Source organism: Mustela erminea, chromosome 20, assembly GCF_009829155.1.
Source record: "Mustela erminea isolate mMusErm1 chromosome 20, mMusErm1.Pri, whole genome shotgun sequence".
Lineage (NCBI taxonomy): Eukaryota > Metazoa > Chordata > Mammalia > Carnivora > Mustelidae > Mustela > Mustela erminea.
The window spans coordinates 33,237,595-33,259,130 of record NC_045633.1 but is presented as its reverse complement, the minus strand read 5'-3'; the positions used below and the strand labels follow the sequence as shown (position 1 = coordinate 33,259,130).

Genomic DNA, 21,536 nt, shown 5'->3' with positions numbered 1-21,536 from the left:
GGCGGCCTCAGGCTAGGAGGAGCGATGGGACTTTCGGGAACGCACGAACACAGAAGCGTCCAGTCTGAGGCTGGCTCCCTGCCCCGTCGTCTTCCACAGTCGACGGAGAGCACAGCTGACAGCCTGTCCTACTTTGAAAGATGTTAAGGAAACTCAGAGGCATTTATTGGAGTTGGGGCTGGTCCCGGCGGGCGGGGAGCTCGGGTCTGGGAAGCATCCTCTGGGTCACTCCTGTTGAGACTCAAGTAGAACCTGTCTGTACTGTGTCCCCGGTAATTGTGGGGGTGCTGCAGGCATCAAGGGCTGGGAAGAGGGGTCTGTGGGTTCTAAATGGGCCCAGTGAGGAATCTTGGCTCAGTCCTGTGCCCCTTGCCCTGCTGGCCCATGCCCAGGGCTCCGCAGACCCTACCTCGCCACCTTCTGGAAGCATGTGAGTCGAGACAGCCTTCTGTGGGTTGGCTGCACTCCCCGGGGAGATGGTCGGTGCAAGGGGCCTGCTGGACCTGGCTTCTCCTTTAGACCCAGGGGCCTGGGAAGTCCTCCTCCTGGGTGGCAGCGGCAGGTGGGCCATCCCCCCCGACTGGATGGGCAGAACTTGTCCCTGTTTGCACACCTGACTCCTAGGAGCCTCTAGGTTGAAGCGCCTGCAAGTTAAAAATAATAAAAGACAGACGTCCTTTCCTAGACGGGGCCTCAGTGGGGAACAGTTACAAAACCGAAATGTCTGGGAGCTTCTCAAAAGGGTCACTAGGCTGCAGGAGAGAGTCCCTGTCCTGACGCCAGAGCCGCAAGTACCTGGGGACAGAGAAGACGCCACCGAAGGACCAGAGCCTCAGTGGCTCCTGACCTGGAGGGTGTGGATGAGGACCGTCAAGCAGGCCCTGTTCAGATGGGCTCTGCGGGTGCTCAGCCACCCGCGGGGCTGTCCCTTGCTGTTTCTAGAAAAGCGGGAGCCCGCTGGGGAAGAGCAGGCAGAGACGCCCGGTTCTTTTGGGGCCCCACCTGGAGGGACCCTCCCAGCATGTCTGGGCCTGAGCACCCCGCCTCCCCATTCCAGAGGGGTCACTGCCCTCGCCTGGGAAAACTGTTAAGACGCAAGGCTGGTGACCAGCAATCCGGAAGAGGCAGGAGGGGCTTCAGGAGTAGGGGTCTGCCCTCTGGGAAGCACCAGACACTGCGGGGCGGGGGGAGTGGGGGAGCACCAGGGGCTCCCGCCTGTCACCTCAGCCACGGCGCTCTGCCAAGAAGAGAGAGGATGCGTCACAGATTGACTTGTTTATTCAGCTCAATCCCGGGCAACTGCTGGAAAACCCACGCACAGGCCAGGGGTCATGTTCAGCGGACGTGAGGCCCAGCGTCGTGCATAATCAATCAATCAGCGCGAGACAGGTGACAGGTGACCGCCACCACGAGCCCTGAAGCACTCCGACTCAACGCGGTTTGAGCCCCACCAGACTTTCCTAGAAGACGCTAGAATCCACTCTGCCCTGGCAGTTTCTAAAATAGAAACACTTGAGTGTTCTGGCCAGGTACTAAATGGAGACCGCGCTCCACTTCGGGAAGGGTCTCAGCGCACCCGCGGGCGCTCCGCTCGGGAGTACCGGGGAAGGCTCCGCTCGGAGGAAACTAGGCCAGGCCCTCGCTGGCTCCGGGGCACCTCACGCCCTCCCCTCTCCCCCGGCCCGCCTGCTGAGTTGCGTCTGCAGCTCCCAACAGCAGCTGACCCTCCCCTCTCCCCCAAAGCTCTGGGGCTACCCAGTCCCCAGGCCCATGGTCCTCTCTGTCCTGCAGAAACTCCGCTTGCCCCACGCCTCGGGGAGCTGGGAGAACACTCCAGACGAAGGAAGGAGAGCGAGGCTCTAAGCAGCGTTAAGAACACAGGATGTGGCATCTTCGCTACCCATGTGGCATCGTCCCGGGTCACCCAGTGTCCCACCCGAGGTGGTGAGGCCAGCAGCTCTGTCCATGGAGCAGGCATTAACCACCGGCCTCCCAGCTGGCTCTGGGGGTGCTTTCCAGTCTGGCAAGCCAGGCACGTCTGGTGCACTTGGGGCAGGGGCACCTGATGGCCCAGGGAAGTGAGGCCAGCACGGGCCCTCTCCGAAGGCTCAGGCTAGAGGATGCGGCTGCTGCCCACTCCCCACTGTGGGGAGGAGCCTGCCTGCGCTGTCCCTGCCGGGACACAGAGCAGCCATCTTACAGCGACGCTGACACAAGCAAATACACACGAAGCCAGACAAGCCTTTTCAACAAGGCTGCGGGACAGAACAGACATGCACTAGACAGCAAGCAAGCACGGGCAGAGGTCTGCGGAACAGCCGGGCCGCGCCCGTGGACGACGCCAGGCTCTCGTCTGGCTCCACGGAACCCGACGTCCGGACTCCCATAACCTCCCGACTTACCACGGCGACTCCCGGCACGGCTCGCAGACAGCCCCGTGGCATTTTGGTTATGTGTTAAGGTTTATGTCCTCAATGGTACGTCACGCTCCCTGCAGCCACAGCCAGGCCAGCCGGGATTTCTCGGCATGGGCCACCCAGAGCCCCCAGAGACGCCCTCAGAGCACGATGTCCCCCGATGTCGGAAACAAGGAAGGCTCCCTGTCGGACTGCTGTGGGCCGATGCGGTAAGCGCGGGTTTGGAAAGCAGCTCAGGGTGCCGTATGCTCGCCCCTACACGCGCGGCCGTGGAAATGGGTGAGCCGGGCCCTACGTGTGGCCGAGAGGCCTGGCGTTTGGCCAGGTCAGCCAACGGGCCTTGTCTAGAGAGGAAGCCCCCAGGCCACATCCTCCCTCCTCCTGGGGGAGATAGGAAGCATTTTCCGCTCTCTGGCAAGGGCCTTTGGCAGCTGTAGCCTGGAGGGGCCGCTGACGAGGGCTCAGAAGCCAGTTTGTAGTTGGAGGCCTCTGGACTGTGAGCCCTTTCCCCAACCTGGCGACTCTGCTGGGTCAATACGCCCAGGGCTTCAGGCTGGCTAGGCAGAGAGAACTTGAGCCCAGTGTGCCCCAGAGCACCCAGTTAAAGGTCTCTGTAGGTGGGCATCTCTCATGGGATGCCCAAAGACGCACCTCCTGGCCCAGCCAGGCCTCCGTCCTTGGAAGTCTTCCGGGGGGCGAGACCAGTCCGATGCCCGGCTGAGCGCCCACCGCACCCACTGAGCGGACCTGGGACCCCAGCTCCTGCCCTCCCCTGTCAGCCCGGCCACCGAATCCCCCCAGGATGGGGGAGGGAAGCACCAGGCCAAGCTGTGGGCCTGCGCCCCATCTCCTCACAGCAGGGTGGCCCGTGAGACCCACACCCCAGGTGGCACGGCGCGGTCCCTTCTCTGAAACCCTCAGCCCTCCCCCGAGCGTCGAGCCTGCCCATGACGCTCGTCTCCTGCCGCAGGGCATCCCCAGGCCCCAGGCCTCGGGCCGTTTTCCTCTCAGCTGTTAGCAACAGAGTCTCTCTTTCTTCTCCAGGTCGCCATTTTCTGTGGGAGGCCCAGCCGGCCAGGCTTCCCGGCGCGAGGACGGGGGTAAGACTTTGGTCTGGAACGGCGCGGCAGTGGGCAGTGTCGGGGCGGCCTGGCCGGCAGCTCCACGCCCGCGCCGGGCCCGGGCCTGGGCCGGAGGTGGGGCAGGGGCGCGGCTCACACCGCCTGCAGGCTGCGCTCGTGCCCGTCCAGCTGCACCTTGAGCTTGTGCAGCTCTTCGATCTCGCGGTTGTGCCGCTCGGTTTTGTGGCGCACCAGGGAGCGGTAGAAGTGGAGGGTGAAGACGACAAAGATGAGGCCCACGGGCACCATGATGATGGTGGACACGAGGGCGGCCTGCCAGCCCGTGTGGCCGCCGGGGCCGGGCGGGGGGCCGGGCTGGCGGCGCGCGTCCACGGGCAGGAACTTGATCCAGCAGAGCAGCACGACCTCGGCCAGGAAGAGCAGGATGCCCAGCACGGTGGAGAAGCCCCAGGCCAGCTCGATGTAGGGGTGCATGCGCTCGTGCGGGGACTCGCTGATGGAGTTCAGGTTGTGGATGTTGCTCACGGCCTCCACGTTGGGCAGGATGCACGTGCTGATGAGCAGGGCGAACAGGTGCACGGCCACGAGCACCGTGGTGCAGGCGCTGAAGGCGATGAGCAGCGGCCGCGGGTACTGGTACTGCGTCTCCAGCTGCACCTCCACCATGGCCACCTGCGAGGCAGAGTGGGGGGGGGAGTGGGGAGGGGGGCGCTGGGCTGGGGCCGCGCAGGGCAGGGGGCGCCCGCCTCGCCCTGCGCACGCTTCAGCTTCTGTTTTCTCGGGTGCTAAAGGACCTCCCACCAAGGAAGGATCTCGAAGGCACAGGGTGGGGAACGGCGGGGCTCACCCCTCCGGGGGGCCTTCCTGGCACCAAACGCAGGGGGTTCTCCGGGTACTGGGCTTTGAGCCAGGACAGAGGCCACGCTCCTCGGGAACCCGTGGCTTGGCTTAGCCGCCAAACAACGCTGTTTTCAAACAATAAAAAACTGGGATGCCTGGCTCAGTCGGTTGAGCGTCTGCCTCCGGGTCAGGTCATGATGCCAGGGTCCTGGGATCGAGTCCCGTGCCCTGCTCAGCGGGAAGCCTGCTTCCTCCCTCTCCCACTCCCCCTGCTTGTGCTCTCTCTCTGTCAAATAAAAAAATAAAATCTATAAAATACCTGTAAAAAACCCCACTTTCAAAGGGTAACAAGAGAAAGGTGGTGCTGGGGGCTCCTGGCCGGCCCAGACTGAGCTACAAACCTGGACAGCCTCACGTGGACATCGGGGTGCATCAGGCAGTGGAGACCAGACGTCCTAGGGAGAAGCCCGCATCTCCAAGGCCAGGAATGGTGACCGGAATGAGGGCGAAGGTGACAGGGGCTGTGGGAAGGGGGCTGGGCTGGGCAAAGAGCTGAGTCATCACCCACAGTCAAAGGGAGACAAGGCCAACAGGTAAGGCCTGAAAGGGATAAATCCAGAAACCGCAGTCTGGAGAAAGCTGTTCCGAAAGGAGGGGCCTGCAGTCACCACAGCGGCGGGGACGGGAGGCAGCTTAGAGCCTCAGGCGCTCCTTCGTCTGTAAACTGCCAGCATGTATGAACTTTGATAAAATAAAAACCGTTTTTGTTATCTTTTTTGAACCAAAAAAATTTTTAAGCTCACGCCCCTGAGATCAAGGGTAACCCGCTCAACAGACTGCCAGCCAGGCAGCCCCCAAATGAGTTTTATTTTATTTTATTTTATTTTTAAGATTTTATTTATTTATTTGACAGAGAGAAACCACAAGCAGACGGAGAGGCAGGCAGAGAGAGAGAGAGAGGGAAGCAGGCTCCCTGCTGAGCAGAGAGCCCGATGCGGGACTCGATCCCAGGACCCTGAGATCATGACCTGAGCCGAAGGCAGCAGCTTAACCCACTGAGCCACCCGGGCGCCCCCCAAATGAGTTTTAAACAAAAGAAAAAAGGGGGACCTGGGTGGTGCAGTTGGCTGAGCGTCTGACTCTTGGTTTTAGCTCAGGTGGTGATCTCAGGGTCGTGAGGTCGAGCCCCACATCCGGGCTCCACACTCAAGGGAGTCGGCTGGAGATTCTCCCTGTCTGCCTGCTCCCCCACCCCCAACTCATGTGCGTATGTGCATGTGTGCGCACTCTCAGGAAGGAAGGAAGGAAGGAAAATCCTCAGAGGGAACCAGAAGCCCCAGCCTACTTCTGTGGCAGTGGATGCCTAGAGCCAGCAGGGCAGGACCTGCTCAGCCCAAGGCCTAAAGGGCATTCAGACCTCAGACTAGGACACGGGCTCCTGCTTTGCTTCCCCCAGGGCAGAACCCAGTCCACGGAGAATGGCTCCCTCTGCGGCCGGCACTGTGGACTTCCCCCAGGGAACAGTTTAGTCCAGGCCTGGCAAGGACTCTAGGGCTCACCAAGGGCCTTCTCCCGGGTACCCAGAGGTAAGAAACCAGACCAGTCAAGGAAAGGGGAGGGAAGGCGGAACGAAGCCGGAGGAAGGCTTTTCTACCCACTGTGTTTACTTCCTAGATCTAAGCCATCCCGTTTTAAAAATTTTACAAGAAAGATTTCACAACTTTCAGCAACTACCGCCTCCTAGAGTGAGTGACTCATCGTCTCAGCAGAGATGGAACATTTGGTAGGTAAAAAGAAGATAAGGCAGTCCTAGTGGACCACAGCTGAACAGAAACTCAGAAGTGGTCACTGCTCCATACAGACAGTTGCCCCACCACTCGAGTTGAGGGACGGTCTTTTCTCAGTGCCCCCTGTGGCCTGGGCAGGCTCCTGCTACCACAAAGGACATGGCTCAACAAGAGGAGGTTGTAAACCACAGAGGGCACCGGGGTAAGAAACAATGATAAGTAAAAGGCCTACAGTAAGAAACCAGTTTTGCTCAGCCTTCAGGAGAGAAAGGGCCAAAAGGTCATTTTTCAATGTGTTTATGCAAAGATTTTATGAGGGGGCCTCGGATCACTGGTTCTGTGTGTTTGCAGAAGGATAAACCTGAAGAAACAGGCTCACCGCGGGCAGAAGTGCTTTGCCGTTAGAACAGCTTTGCACTTCTAATTAGGGGATATAGAACACGAAGGGAGAGACCACCTAGCAAACTGCCCCTTCACTTGTGCTCGGCCCTGCCCCTCGTGGGCCACCGTGTCTGCGGCTGACACGCTCTCTGCCCATCTGTGTGTGTGTCTGCCTTCTCCCGCGCTCAGCCACTCCGAATCCTGACCTGGTCTACACTAGTCCATTGGGTCGGCAGCTGCTGTCCCCACCGCTGGTCTTTGCACCCCGCTGTTTCTACTGCCTTCCACTTCCCCGTTACGGCCGACTCTCTGGTGTGTATTAGGCTGTGGCAGCCACCCTGAGAGGAACCTTCTAGAAGGGAGGGTGAGGGCACGGTACAGCTCCTGAAATGTAGCCCAGACTGCCTTAAGGGAGCACGTGCAGGCAGAGGAGACGCTCTGTAAATGCTGAAGAAAGGAATTACTGCTGGCAAGGGTGACCACCATCGCCAAGCTAGGGATGGACAGCGGCACCCTGTGGGTGCATCCGGGCCCTCCCATGCCTGTCTCCCTGTGGTCACTATTTTCATTCTAAGACAGTTTCCTACCCTGCGGGCTGCCACTCAGTCTCATACTCGTCCTCCAGAATCCACTCTTTATATTATAACCTAACAGGGCCAATTTCCTGATTTCATTTATTTAAGATTTTATATTTATTTTGAGAGAGAGAGGGGAAGCTCACGTCTGAGAGTGGGGAAGAGTCAGAGGGAGAAGCAGAAGTCCCCGCTGAGCAGGGAGCCCGATGCGGGGGCTCCATTCCGAGACTCTGGGATCGTGACCTGAGCCGAAGGCAGACACGTCACCGACTGAGCCACTCACGCGCCCCCCTCCACCCCATTTTCCAATTTTAAATGAGTGGTTCTGGAAGCTTCTGTGGGTGAGCCCTTTTGGGGGCTGGGAAAACAGCGGAGCTTCTCTAAGTCTGCAGATCCAAGTGTCCGGAAGGCCAGGGTTTAAGAAGACACTGAAGACAGGACAGGACTTCGGAGACCTGGGCCCCCCCAACAAAGGAAACCCGACGTCCATGATTCTCCCCACGGTTTGTTTTCCACAGGCCCAAAAATAATCCTAAGAGCGGGCCAGACGAGCGTAACGCAACCCTATAATTCCGTGGTGGAGAAAACAAGCTCTCGTGTTCATAGTGTTGTTTATACTTCTCACACGTGTCCCTTCAAAGGAAGCTTGAGAAAGCATTCTGTCTTTTGCTCGTTATGGAAACCACAGGAAGAAAATCACTCTAAACCAAGGTTGTGCCCCGCGCGAGTGTACCCTTCTAAAGTTACGTTAAGAATAAGTAAATCAATAGCATGCAACACCGAAATGAAGCCTTCGCTTTAAACTACAGGTCTAAACCCAAACTTCTAGCCTCTAGCTTGGTGGCCTCCGCCACGCCCTGGCCACACAGGTTTTCCCAGGGTGGCCTGTACCAGCGAGAGAGCAGGCCCCGGCCACAGACCCGGTCACAGTGGCTCATTCTGACGGCTTATTTTCTGTACTACCGACCTGACAACAAACGCTCTGGGCTTTGGAAAAATAACAATTGTTTTTTACATTAAAGAAAAAAAATTGGGGCACCTGGAGGCTCAATCAGTTAAGCATCTGCCTTCGGCTCAGGTCATGATCCTGAGGTCCTGAGATCGAGCCCCATGTTGGGGGGGGGGGTCCCTGCTCAGCGGGGAGCCTGCTTCTCCCGCTCCCTCTGAAGCTCCCCCTGCTTGTGCGTGCATGCTCTCTCTCAAATAAATAAACAAAATCTCTTAAAAAAAATTTTTAAATGGGACGCCTGGGTGGCTCAGTTGGTTAAGCAGCTGCCTTCGGCTCAGGTCATGATCCCAGCGTCCTGGGATCAAGTCCCACATCGGGCTCCTTGCTCGGCGGGGAGCCTGCTTCTCCCTCTGCCTCTGCCTGCCATTCTGTCTGCCTGTGCTCGCTCCCTCTCTCTCTGATAAATAAATAAAATCTTTAAAAAAAAAAAAAAAATTTTTAAATGAAGAAAAACATTATTCCCACCAGATAGGACCTCTAAGCATACAACAGAGAAAGAGGGGCGGTCCCTCCTGTGCTCATACTCTGAACCCTGGCTTAGGGCACGCGGTTCTGTCCGAGAGCGACTCTTGTCCTGGGGAATGACTCAGAAGGAAAGCTGCAGCCTGAGAGCCTGGAGGCAGGCCAGGGACTCTGCTTCACCACCAGGAGGCCACATGTGGGACGGCGGGGGAGGTGATCTGTGTCCCGAGCCGGGCTAACCCAAGCGAACCCAATGATCCCAATCCCGCTCCGTCCTTCCGACCTCCCCTCTCGGCTGGGCGGACGTGGGCACTCTCCTCCCTGTGCACTGAAGCTGTTTCAGTGGAGCTCCGCTTCCCTGCCAGGTAACTGCTCTGTGGGAATGTCAGAAGGGGGCTTTCTCGGGGCGCCTGGGTGGCTCAGTGGGTTAAGGCCTCTGCCTTCAGCTCGGGTCATGATCTCAGGGTCCTGGGATCGAGCCCCGCATCGGGCTCTCTGCTCAGCGGGGAGCCTGCTTCCTCCTCTCTCTCTGCCTGCCTCTCTGCCTACTGTGATCTGTCAAATAAATAAATAAAATCTTAAAAAAAAAAAAAAAAAGAAAAAGAAAAAAGAAAAGAAGGGGGTTTTCTGTGGCCTCCAGGGCTTGGGGACTCCTTGGGGAGACTTCCTAAGGGTCCGTCCTGACAGCCAGTAGGGCCCAGAGAGAGCTCTTTGCTCCCTGGAGCGCTGCAGGAGTCCGACAGCAGAAGCCCACCCTGCAGGCCGCGGGTCCCGCCACGGGTCTGCACTCACCATGGCAAAGCCCGAGAGGAGGGCAGAGGTCCGGCTGGAGGCCTTCAGCTTGGCTCTGCTCAGGTACAGCTTTCTCCAGGACAGGGCCTGCACGGAGTGGTGGTTGGACGTGACCAGCTCCAGGTAGCTGCGGCGGACCCAGTCTCGGTAATCCATGCCCTTGTGGCCGGGTTCAGAGCAGGCGGGAGTGGAGGGGTCCACAGGCACGTTGAGCTCGGCGCTCATGGTGGGAGCCAGGCTGGGGGCAGGAGAGAGACACTCTCAGGCATCCCAGAGGGTCCCCGAGACCTGGAAAAGCCAGAAGCTGGGCAAGTTAACCTTCTCTGGGACCTGCTGTACACACCCTTCACAAGGGGCAGTGTTGCGTGTGGGGCCCATCTGCGGGGGAGGAAGGTCAGGAGGGCATTTCTAGGACACCCCCCGCCCTGAGCCACCCACATCGCATCCATCGTGCCTCCACAAAGCTAATGACCCAGGCTTCCCCCCCCGCGTCAGAAATGCTCCAAGCAAGTGTGGCTTGTGGTTGAACAAGCACGGAAGGAATCCTCCAAATTGTTCCTCTCTTCGGGGAATAGGGAGCTACGGCCTGTACACCGATCCTAGGACCCGGTCACTAGGCCGGGATTGGCTCCTACAGTGTGATCCTGGACATGACATCTGCACGTTCGGACCCCAAGCATCTTCCAGGGGGGACATCTCTACCCCAACAGGGCTCAGAAACAAAATATCAGACCCGAAGACTCAAAACCGCTTTTCAATGCCCAGGCATCAACCATGAAATACACATTTCCACGCCGGGGCTCATTTCTCAAATCCAACTTGAATTTTGATCGGCGCAGTTCACCCCCCGGAAATACTCGGGGTTTGGGGACTAAAGGAAAGCCACATCCAGGCTCTGATGGAAACGGTGAGCAAAAGGAAAAACTGAGCCGACCCACAGGAGCGGGTTCCACAAAGCAGCGGAGGCTGGCGGCACTGCGGTCATCCCAGGTAGGTATCTGGTTTGACAATAACATGGCACGAAGATCGGAAGGGCCAATCTGCTAAGATTTGTGAATTTAAACCCAAATCTCCAGTAATCCAAATAGGGGATTGACCGTCTCCTATGGCCCAAGGGGCCGGCCCACACGGCAGCACGCCGGGCTCGGCTCTAATTAATCTGTAGGGCAGACTTCAAGGGCACAGGCACCTCGCAGCTTGCCTGGCATCAGATATTACTTGTACGTCCAGCGCCCCACAGGCCCCACCGAAAGCCTACTTAAAGCTACTACGAACAGATCAGTGTTTCCAGGTCCCAGGGAGCATGGCCAGGGTTGGGGGGGACGGAGAGTACGGGCTGTTTACCAAGGTCCGTGGCTGTGGGAAGGGGCCAAGTTGGATCTATCCATGTCAATCTCTAAAAGGGTTCTGTGGGAAGGTCCGGGAGGTGGGGAAGAGCTCTCTTTTGGGGCGCCTTCCTCATTTTCTTTTTCCTTCTCCCACACATCACAGAAGTGAGTGGACGGGTGAAAGTCACAGGCTTCGCCCCCTCAGAGGGTCCGTCTTCTGCACTCCGTCCAGTAGATGCTTACTGGGCTCTGAGGTCAGGCTGCAGTTGGTACTCAGGCCTCAGAGATGGAAGTGGGGAGGGTCCCCTCCGCAGCTCCCAGTGGGGGAGCAGCTTCGGGGGTTGATTATCACCCAGTGAGCTAAAGGTTGATTTAGTGGCGAGGGGGTGAGGGTCAAGGAGCAGAGGAGGGGCTGGCTGCCTTGGCCTCAGGGAGACGGTCCCTGCTGGGGAGCAAGAACAGACGTAGTAAAGGCAGCCCTGGCAAACAGGGACCCTCCCTCAAAGATGAGATGCTGCCCGCACGGGAGGGTTCTGAGAGGCAAGGGGCCGTGGCAGGGAGGCCAGCTGGCTGCAGAAGGGGTCCAGGAAATGCAGGGGGAAGGCTGGACTCAAGATGGACAGTGGAGGCAGAGGGCTTTGGGGGCCGTGAGGGCCGACGGTGGCCTCTGGGTAGTGGCCAGCCAGTCGCAGCCCCGCACAGGTCCTCAGAGTGGCAGGGAGTCGAAGGAAGGACGCGCCGTGTGTGTGCTTGGAGTCTGGGTCTCCGGGCAGGCCTGCGGGTCCCGGGGATAGGAAGGCCACTTCCTGCTGAGGGAGCCGCCCGACCGGATTCACATCCATCCAAACCGTCCCAGCTCCAGTGTCCTACCTTGCGCCAGGCCTCCTCTCCCTACCCCTGGGAGAGGTAGATAGAGTCCGGTCCTCACTCTCCCGGACGGGGTATGGGGCAAGACGGAACCGGACATTTCGGTCAGGTGGCAGAGGCTCCAAAAGGTGCTCTCCTGGCTGAACTTTGCAGGGGATTTTTGTTTTTTTATATATAGGGTTAGAGAAAAAAGCTCTTGTAGAATAACGGTGACTCTCTGAAGATGAGCTATTCTCCTTGGCAGGCCTGTCTGAATCTCTTCCAGGGGATACGTTTGGGGTTTGCCTGTCTTAACTTCCTTTAAACATCTGGGGCATGAGCAATGGCGAGTCTGTTTCTGACTCGCGTCTTTGTCACACCCACGGGGGAGAGGGGGCGCAGAGTCCCCACAGGGGTCTCCCAGAGGCGTCCACCTGCATCTGAGTCCCTTCCCCTAGGGAAGCCTCAGTAGCCCCAAGACACACACTCCGCCCCTGTCCCCGACCTCTGAGCCTTCTCAGTGCCGCACCCAGCCAGGATCCCATGGGGTTGGGGCCACCTGGCCACCCTCCAACGCCCGCAGCCACCCCATCCCGAGCCTGCCCAGGAGAAAGCCCATCCCCCCCCCCCCCCCCCCCCCCCCGTCGCGTCTCCCGGTGCAATCGCGTTCGGTCCCCCAGCAGGGCGGGGTACCCCCCCCCACCCCGCCAACCCCCCACGGCGAGCACTCACCGAGCTGCTCTGCCTGCCCGCCCGGCTCCACTCCGGCTCGGGCTTGCGGCGGGCGGCGTGGCCGCGTTGCCCTGTGGCCCCGTGGCCCGGCCGGGGCGCTGAGCACGGCCCCCTCCCTCCTTCCGCGCGTCCCGCCGGGTCTCCCCTCCCGGCCCCGCCCCCGCCGGCTGCCCCGCCCCCGCGGGCCACCGCAGCCGCTGTCAAGGCAACGGCGCGCCGCCATCACGTGGTTGGCCCATGGGGGCCGCCACGGGCCACGTGACCTGACAGGCCGGGAGGGGAGGAGGGGGGAAAGGGAGGGGCGGGACTCGCTGCCCCTCCTGGGGGACCCCGGTGGCGCGGACCTGCTGGCCGGGACCACCCGGGCCGGAAGCCGGGGAGCGGAAACTGGCGAAAGGTGCGCATCTCTCCGGTTCCGCGGGCGCGCCGTGGGCCGCAGTGGACACGGGTTGGCTCGGCAGCGGCGGGGGCGGGAAGCCCGGGCATCCCTCGCTCTCACCACCCCCTTCCTTCTCCCCCGGTGGTGCGGGCGGACGATACGGCCGCGCTTTCTCTGGTCCCTGGGTCTGGACAACAGGTGCCCGGCCTGCTCGAGTACTCGGTCCTTGGGTACTCACGCTTTGGCCCAAAGCGAGCACGGAGTCCCCGGGGTGAGTCCCAAAGGATGCCCAGGACGGGCCATGGGCCTTGTGGAGGGCTGGGGAGAGGCCAGGAGGGCACACCCTGCGGGGAGAGGGAACAGGTATCCCATTGTCTGGCCACAGGGCCGCAGGGGTGAGGTGGCTGGAGTGGGGAGGAGGGAAAGGTGCCCGCAGCCACACCCGCTGGCCAGGGTGGACCGTGGTGCTGCACACAGCACGGGGGAGCCGAAGCCGGAGCCGGTCAGGTGGTCGCGGGGACTGTAGCCGGCCACCCCACACCCCCAAGCCACAGGACCAGCCACCCACGCGGGGTCCTCACCCGCGTGCAGCTCACTTGGCCCCTGATGGGCGTCCACCAGGCCGAACTGTTCGGAGCTGTTCAAACAGGAACATTCTTTTCAGGAAGTGCATACGAATAATTAACTAAGAGACTAACTGGCAGGCGAGATGGGTTCCTATCAAGCCCCTGTGCCAGACGGCCCCTCACAGTCCTTCCTGCGTGCCCTACATAGGATTTTCCCATCTGTCACCACCCTACCCGACAGTGACACATTTATCCAAATGAAAGAAAAATTCCACTCATGTCAACCGGTCCGAGTTTTCTGACAGCCGTAGGAAGAGAGGTGAATGGATGTCAGGCCAAATCCGTTTCTATCTCAAGACGTATTTTAGAGGCCGTTGCTGAGAGCCAGAACGAGACCTTTTAATTCAGGAAGACACTCATAAACAGCCTAGGAAAATTCCAGGGTCTGATTACCGACCCTCCGCCCAGCACACATGCACACACATTACAGAGGGATGTAAGAAAAGGATCATTTGCATTTTAGGGGGCAGAACCCTCCAAACCCAACAGCTCTTTGTAAAATGATGTGGAAAACAGGAAGAAACACTTTGTAAACTAGAATCATTGCATCACAGATGACCCTTCTTTCCACGACAGAATCACTGGCTCTAATTTTCACCCTTGGAGTCTGACTGCACCCCCTTTAGAAACGTTCCAGCGAGTGGTGCCTCCAGCCCCAAGCGCGCTCACCCAGCGTGTCCAGACAGAAGCAAGATCTAAGTCATCATCGCCAGTGGTTTTCGGAGCCAGTTTCCCAACCACACACAGAAAATGGCTTTCTCCCCCACAGAAGATTAAGGAAGGTGCCAGCATGGTGCTGAACGGAGAGGAGCAGTTAGAATGCCAAGAACTGGAGCGCCCGTCAAGTACACAACGACACAGAGGAGGGTCAGGGCAAGGCCCATGGGAGCGCCACCCAGCTGCCATGTCCAGGCACAGTCTCAGCTGTGATTTCCTGAGGAGTTTGGCCACGGCAAGTTGCTTCTTCTCCTTGGGCCTCAGCTTGGAAAAGATCCAATTCTCCAAGGCACATCCCAAGGGTCGATCATGTTCTGATTTTCCCACCAATGCACACCCTCTCGTTCCAGGGAGACCACGGCCCCTGCGCTCCTTCTCCCTGGGTCTTCTCATCTGGCTGGCTGCTCACCTGCTCGGGACGATGTAGCCAGCCTCCTGAGAGTTCTGTCCCCTTGGCCACTGACTCCTGTGGCTAGTCCTTGTCACTGCCCTTTAGATCTTAGATTTGCACCTCCCACTTCCTGAACCTTTCTCACCCAGCTGCCAGCCAGTTCCACCTTGCCTCCTAGCCTGTGCTGACCCCGGCGCCTCCCACCCCCGCCTCCCCTCCCATTCAGCCTGACCCCTTCCGACCTCCCCTACCACTGCCCCTCCCCTACTTCATGCCACACTTCTCAAGAGAGCAGTCATCACCACTTCCTTCCCGGCCCTCAACAGCCCACTGCCACTGTGAAACTAACTCCAGGACAGATTTCCGCCGTGCCTTCCTCCCATCTAGAAACAACTCTCCTTGCTCCGGTGCCTGCACCTTTTTTTTTTAACCTGTGCAGCCTCCCCCTCTGCTGTCTGTCCCCTAGATGTGGGGGTTTCCCCCACTTCCCTCCCAATGGGTCCCACCCACTCCCTTTGTTTCAAGGAGGCTGTTGACTCCAAATGGTCACCTCCAGCCTGGATCTCCCTCGTCCTGGCAGGGCATGTCCCAAGACACCCCCCCCACCCCCACACACTCACAGCTGAATTCCTTATCTTTCCTCACCTGCTTGCTCTACCTCCTGGGTCCCCAGTCTCAAGGCGTTCCACCAGCCACCCAGCTGGTGACGTTACAGATCTGCTGTCATTCCTGATTCCTCTCACCCCCATCCTGTGAACTCTCCCGTTTCTCCCTGGTCCCACAGGTCCCACGCTAATTCAGGCCCTCGTCACCTCTGTTCTGCATTCCTGCAAGACCTTTCCACCTGTCCCCTTCCCATCTAATCTCCACACTCTGAAGCGGAAGAATTCCCATCTCTCCAGCCCCCCTCCAGCCCTTCAGGTTTCCCTGCGGCCTTGGATCAACTTCAATCCCCCTAACCTAGTGACTCGGGCTGTGACAGGGCATCTGCTACTAATCCGGACTCAGCTTGCTTGCTTAAAACTGCTGTGAGCCACCCAGTTCAGCTCAGCCCTGCCCACATCCCAGAGGCCTGGGTCACATGCCATCCTGTGCTACGGGGCCACCACAGTGACCTTTCTCTTATCTGTGTCTCGTATCAGATCTGGAGCTCCTTCAAGCCAAGGCCTGTGTCTTGCTCACCATCATCCCCAGTGCTGGGCCAAGTACACTTACAGATCTTTGAGATGAAGCTTTTGGTCCTATTCAACATTTGCTATATTCTGTGGAATAAGAAAACTGTAAAGTGCCTCAGGACCTGTGCCATGGTGTTTTCTTCACAGAAATATATTAAAATACAGTAACAGTAGCTCACTTTAGTCAAGCATGCGCCAAAAGGTAGACATAAATGAGCTTGCACAGGGGAGAAGGCGCACCCGGTTCCAGCGCCGCTGCCCAAGGAAACCGAGCCCTCCCCGCCCCCCTTCCAGGCAGCCTGGAGACGGACTGAATTATATTCCTATTTCCGAAAGTCAACAAAATATCACTCCTCTAACTCAAATGAATAATTGGCTTTTTCCAAAAAGCTCCATGTCGCAAACAGGAAAGGGAACTTGAACTAGTTACAGTCCTTGACCGGTTCCAAGTCAGTTTCTGAAGATACAGGGACACCTGCGGCGGCAGCTGCGGGGGGGCGCGTCTGAAATGCCTGAGCCGCGGAGATTCGGCCTCCCGGACCCGGACCCGGCCCGGCAGTCTGGAGGTCTGAGGCGGGCTCTGCGGCGGCCTGGGGCATCCCATCCGCAGCTCTGGCACAACACGCTGACCGGGCGCTCCTGTTCGGGCTCTTCCTGCCACAGGGGCTGTTGTTCAGGTACAAACAACTTCCCTGCCTAATTTCAGGCCCTGAGATTTGCTCAGTCACCGAACCGGACATCACTGAGTACCTGTGATGTCCAAGGCCCCGTGCTGGCACTAGAGGTAAAGCAAAGCACAGGACAGGCAGGTCCCCACTCTGGTGGCGCTCAGAGTTGCCCGGGGGGTGTGAGGGACACTGGTGTGGCAGGAGGCTGAACAGCGGACAAGGGATGGGTGCAAGGAGACAGAACAGGCTGGGTGGGAGGCCGAGGCCGGTGCATGGGCGGGAAGAGGCAGAGCAGGGGTGAGGGGAGTGGGACACAGACCCAGGCTGAGGCAGAGGCTCCAAAGGGAAGCCGAAGCCACAACTCGGAAGACTGTCGTGAGGGCGGTATTTAAAGCCGTGGCGGGTCAGACTAAGATCTCCTGGGGCCTGAGTGTTGACCATAAAAGGCAGTGCACTAGGTCACCCTAACATTTAGAATTTGAGCAGAGAAGCAAGCCAGGGAAAGGCAGAAGGCAGTGCTGTCCGCGATGCTAAGGGTTTGGGCTTCCTATACGATACAGATGCCCCCAGGGCTGGATGCGGCAACACTGGAGGCTCCCTGGGATGATGGGAGTGGTGGAAGCAAAGGCAGACTTCTCTGGAAGTTGGGTTGAGAAGGGAGGAAGAGGTACATGGGGTGGTGGTTTACAGGAGAGCCTGGGCGGCGGCCCTGCTCTGGTGTTGCGCTGGGGGGTGGGGGCGTGCACCAGCCAGTGCCCGTGGGAGAAAGCTGGACAGGATGAAGCGGTGGGGCAGGAGGCCTCAGCCTGAACCTCTGCTCTCTCTGCTCTAGGAGATGGGTACTCGCCGCGGGGGACAGGGCCGGGAAAGGACACGTGAAAACACATGATGGTGTTAGATAAACGCAGTAGGGAAGACCGAAGGATAGGTGGGCAGTGCTGGTTCCCTCCCATGTGACTTCTCGGGTCCTACATTCAGAGTGGGACTGCGGAGTCCAGCTCCGATCCCCCCGGTGAGACCAAGTACTGTGCGCACAGGGAATACAGCAGTGACGTCCAGTCCGTGCTCCAGGAAACGCCGCTCTCCGCAAGGCCAGGCTGGCTCGTGCACGCTCCCTCCCGCTCCAAACACACGCACAGGTGGTTCTCATGATTCATGGTAGTTATGATGTTCCAGAAAGTCACTGCAAATGCTGGGTGCGGATTAGTGAATACTGAACCACTGCTGCCTGGGGAAACAGGGGTGTTGTGACACCCCCCCCCCCCGTCACATCAACCAATCGTCACATAACCGCGTTTTATGTGTGTTTTTGTTTATAAATACTTTCCTTGGGGGTGCCTGGCTGACTCCGTCGGGGAAGCATATGACTTTTTTTTTTAAGTTATTTTATTTTATGGGGGGAGGGGCAGAGAGAGAAAATCTCAAGGAGGCTCTGTGCCAGGGGCTTGGTCCCATGACCCCGAGATCTGACCTCACCCGAAATCCAGAGTTGGAAGCTTAACCAACGGACTGAGCCACCCAGGTGCCCTGAGCATGCAACTCTTGATCCAGGGCTTGTGAGTTCAACCCCTACGTTGGGTGTAGAGATTACTTTAAAAAAATCTTAAGAAATAAAAATTTAAAAAATGAAAACACTTGCATGAACATGTATTGATTCGCTAATGACGAACTCACAGCCAACGGCACCATAACTCATGTCTGAACAGAGCTCATCTAAGGCACATCAGCCTTCTTGTTTAGGACACTAGACAGTACTTCGAGGACTGTGCTTTGGGGCCATTTTAAAAGGTAAAAGCATCCAGGAAAAGCAAAAAAATGCAAAAAAACTGCCATTAAATAGACACGTGTGAGCCGAGCAGGAAAGCAGAGCACTGCCTTGTTTGAACTCAGCTGCAAACCCTGCGTGGGGCCACTTGAATTCGTCACCACTCTGCACGTCTACCTGTGACTGCAAAAGCATGAGTCCTCATCCTGGCATCACAAGTTAAGCGTTAGTGAATGGGTGAATTCACGAACACAGACCTTGTGAACAATAAGGCGCAACTAGATTTAAAACTAGCATATACGTTATTACACACGCACACGCACCAGGAGCTCACGAAGGAGCGGCCTTCAGCCTACAGCTCTGGCACCAAGAGAGCTGCACCGGCCTCCCTCCCCAGCAGGTCCGGGCCCCACATGGTTCTCCCCAGAGCAGCACAGCACTATGGTGCAGGGGCTGGACGGTGGCATTCTGCTGGGGTTCAAAGACCAGCTCTGCCACTTACTTGCTGGGTGATCCGTTCAAGTTTCCAGATCTCTCTGTATTTATAAATCTCGTCTGGTAAACCTGTAAGGGACATCTAGTTGAAGGACACAGTATTCTAATGCAAGTAACTCTGGCTGACATAGGGCTGTCCCATGAAGTGCTCAATGGAAACGCAGGGTGCGAGGAAGTAAATGAAGCGAATCAGAATTCTTATACGCAAGGCTTCCTGAGACAGCCAAGTTAGGCACACCTGTGTGGATCGAGTCCCGGTGCCCACCACCTCCCCAAGCCGATCAGCGAGGGCATTACTGAACGATTCTCTCCTCATCAAGGCTTTTCTCGGTGGGGGGTGGGGGGGGTTGGGAGTCTCTCCATATCTCCTACTCCCTTCTCCATGATGACGCCTAACTGTTTTTTTTTCTCAAAGGATACTCCGAAGACCGTCATTTACCTGGTACTGACACCCCCTTAAAAACTGCCAGAAATTACCACACATTTCCTACCTAAACATCCTCTTCCAAAACCCAGGAAAGGTGCAGAACATAACCCTCCAGCGCGACGTCCTGCTGTTTGCGCTGGCATTCGCCCCCCACCCCGATCGCCCCCCACCCCCCATATTAATAAGCTCTGGGCCAGACGCACCAGAGGCAGCGTCAGAACTGGATACCCAGGGGGGCACATGGGTGGCTCAGTGGGTGAAGAGTCTATGACTCGGGTCACAATCTCGGGCCCTGGGATCAGGCCCCCCATTGGCACCTGTGCTCAGCAGGGAGTCTGCTTGTCCCCTCCCTCTGCCATTCGTGTTCTCTAATAAAATCTTCCCAAAAAAGCCCTGGAATACCTAGGTCTTCAGGCTCCAAGCTCTAGCACCGTGGACAGCCTCCAGGGCGAGAGAACACCCACGAGATGCAGGCTGGAGATTCAAAGCAAGAGTTGTGACACACATCTTGCGCGGAGATAAGGAAACCAACAGTACCAAGATAGAAGAACAAAAAATAAATACAAAACTAACCAGCCGGTCCCTGGCGGCGAGAAAAACACAGGTTCCAAAGCGTACAGCCACGGGGCATGCTAATTTATTAGTGCTGATTTTCCATTTCAGCTCCCTGGGAAAGAAAAATTCCTGTGGCATGAATTGCTTAAAGGACAGAAGTGCTCACAGATGTCGCCTGGCCGAGGGTGGGGCCAGGAAAATCCATACTGCAAAAATGAAAAAACAAGTGAAATGCTTCTTGGTTTCCCTTCACTCAAAACCACTATTTCCTTAATTCTCTCACACTCAATAAAAGGCACAAAATGTACTTAGAAACTTGGAACACGAGATAAATAACCCAAAAGTGAGCAAAGGCTCTAAACCAAATCATCTCTGTCCTTCCTGCTGGCCTGAGGCTGCCCCTGGTCACCTCACACTTTGTTCAACTCCCCCTTTACCACAGGATGAAAATGCAGCTTTTGGCCCATTCACTCCCTCCCTTCGGGTTGGGCTAGGACTCCCCATACTCTGCTCTGCTCCAGGCCAGCTTGGATTCTCTACCTGCTTATTTTTCTAGTCTTTACTGGGTTTCTCAAAAGCTCTCTTCACACACCAAGTTGCCCTTCTACGGCTCGGCCCCTGGTTGAGCCCCCACATTTCCCTTTGCCCAACTTTGGGGCTCCCCAAATTCACTACTGGGGACTGGGAGTGCTTGGGCAGCAGCACGTGTCATGGGGTACAGTCCTGCCCCTCAGCTGGAGAAGTGGGGGTCCTGCACTGTGCAGTGCGGGCTGCTGCAGAGCCAGAGCCATTCCTTCAACAAGCCTGGAAACAGGCCACCCCTGTCACATCGCTTCCCAGCCGTCCCTGCAGCTTTGGAACAACATTAGACAGGTCTGAACAAAACCTGATGTTTCTGTTCTTTACTAAATAAACGTTTCTGTCATAGAAACGAGTCCAAAACTCATCACTGTCCCAACAGGAGAAGAGGCACCAGGGCAGAAGGTGATACGTGTTCCCCATCAGCCGGAACAGTGAGTGAACTCTGCTCGGCGGTGCCCCAAGGGTCCAGGACACGGTCCTCTCTGTCCCACAGGCACGGAGGCCGGCCAACAGGCGGGGCTGTCAACAGTCAGGATGGCTTCCCGCTTGTTTCTCTCCAGCAAGGCGCTAGGAGGAGAACTGAGCTGAAACAGAGCCTCCTTTCGCCTTGGGTTGTGTGGAGGCTTTTCTGAGGCTCGGCCGCAGAGCGGGCCAGGCTCCAGACAGCCACTACGGCAAACACTGTCATCGCCCCGTGAGGAAGCTGGGCTGCTCCTCCTCCTCCTCCTCTGTTCCAGATGCTTCCTCAGAGCTACTGGATGGCTGCTCCTGAGACTGACTGGATCCTGTAACCACACGACATCGGATTAGAGACCAACAGACCCAGAGAACCAAGGGATGCTTTAAAATGGAGGAACACGAAGGAGAAATTATGAACTACAGTTTGCCCTTGAACAGTGCAGAGGTCAGGGGCACCCATCCCCCATGCAGCCAAAAATCCACACATATTTTTTTTTTTTTTTTTAAAGCATGCTCTATGCCCAGCATGGCTTGACTCATGATCCTGAGATCAAGACCTGAGCTGAGATCAAGTCAGATGCTTAACCGGCTGAGTACCTTGGTGCCCCGTCATGTATAACTCCTGTCGCCCCCCCAAACGGAACTACAAACAGTCTGTTGACCAGAAGCCTTACCCGTGACATAAACAGACCACTAGCACATTTTTTATGTGACATGTACTGCGTACTGCATTCCTACAGTAAAGCAGGCTTTAAAAGTAAGCCAGATATAAGAAAATGTTAAGAAAATCAGGAAAACACATTTACAGTGCTGTACTGTAAAAAAAAAAATCCACATATATGCGGACCCACACAGTTCACACCCGTGTTGTTCAAGGGTCAGCTATAGTTGTTCCCACACAGCGTGAGGAGCCAGAGGAGGGGCTCACGTCATCAGTCTCACCTGCCACGTCTCGGATGTAAGGGTGGGTCCCAGAACCGGTCTGCCGCCGCTGGCAGCTGGAGCCCATCTTTGTGAGGAAGGTCCGGAAGCATCCGTAAAGAGAG

The 21,536-nt window shown here is 57.4% G+C and overlaps 2 protein-coding genes across 8 annotated transcripts in view; both read right to left on the bottom strand.

Moving 5' to 3' along the window:
* Nucleotides 1-1,259: 1,259 nt before the first annotated feature.
* Nucleotides 1,260-19,557, bottom strand: ORAI2 (ORAI calcium release-activated calcium modulator 2). Of its 5 annotated transcripts, none has more exons than XM_032326646.1 (4): nt 19,468-19,557; nt 9,346-9,583; nt 3,596-4,171; nt 1,260-3,561 (listed from the first exon to the last, which is right to left on the bottom strand). In XM_032326646.1, exons 2-3 carry the CDS (start codon nt 9,568-9,570, stop codon nt 3,632-3,634), a joined length of 765 nt encoding a protein of 254 aa, XP_032182537.1. In that variant the 5' UTR covers nt 9,571-9,583; nt 19,468-19,557; the 3' UTR covers nt 1,260-3,561; nt 3,596-3,631. The 5 variants fall into 5 exon arrangements, with proteins under 5 accessions (XP_032182537.1, XP_032182538.1, XP_032182536.1 ...); XM_032326647.1 differs by lacking the exon at nt 19,468-19,557 and adding an exon at nt 15,480-15,566; XM_032326645.1 differs by lacking the exon at nt 19,468-19,557 and adding an exon at nt 14,383-15,459 and having other exon boundaries at nt 9,346-9,633.
* Nucleotides 17,078-21,536, bottom strand: part of PRKRIP1 (PRKR interacting protein 1) — a 28,057-nt gene continuing 23,598 nt past the window's right edge. The window contains exon 6 of one of the 3 annotated variants that reach the window (XM_032326648.1): nt 17,078-17,399. In XM_032326648.1, the coding sequence (XP_032182539.1) occupies nt 17,182-17,399 (218 nt within the window). In that variant the 3' untranslated portion in view covers nt 17,078-17,181. Of the gene's footprint in view, nt 17,400-19,515; nt 20,817-21,536 lie in introns of those variants that run through there. The other 2 variants (XM_032326649.1, XM_032326650.1) reach the window with 2 other exon arrangements.

Coding starts and splice junctions, on each gene's coding strand:
- ORAI2 (XM_032326646.1), bottom strand. CDS start 9,570: ATGAGCGCCGAGCTCAACGTGCCTGTGGACCCCTCCACTCCCGCCTGC. Junction 4,172..9,345: donor TCCTCTCGGGCTTTGCCATG/GTGAGTGCAGAC, acceptor TCTGCCTCGCAG/GTGGCCATGGTGGAGGTGCA.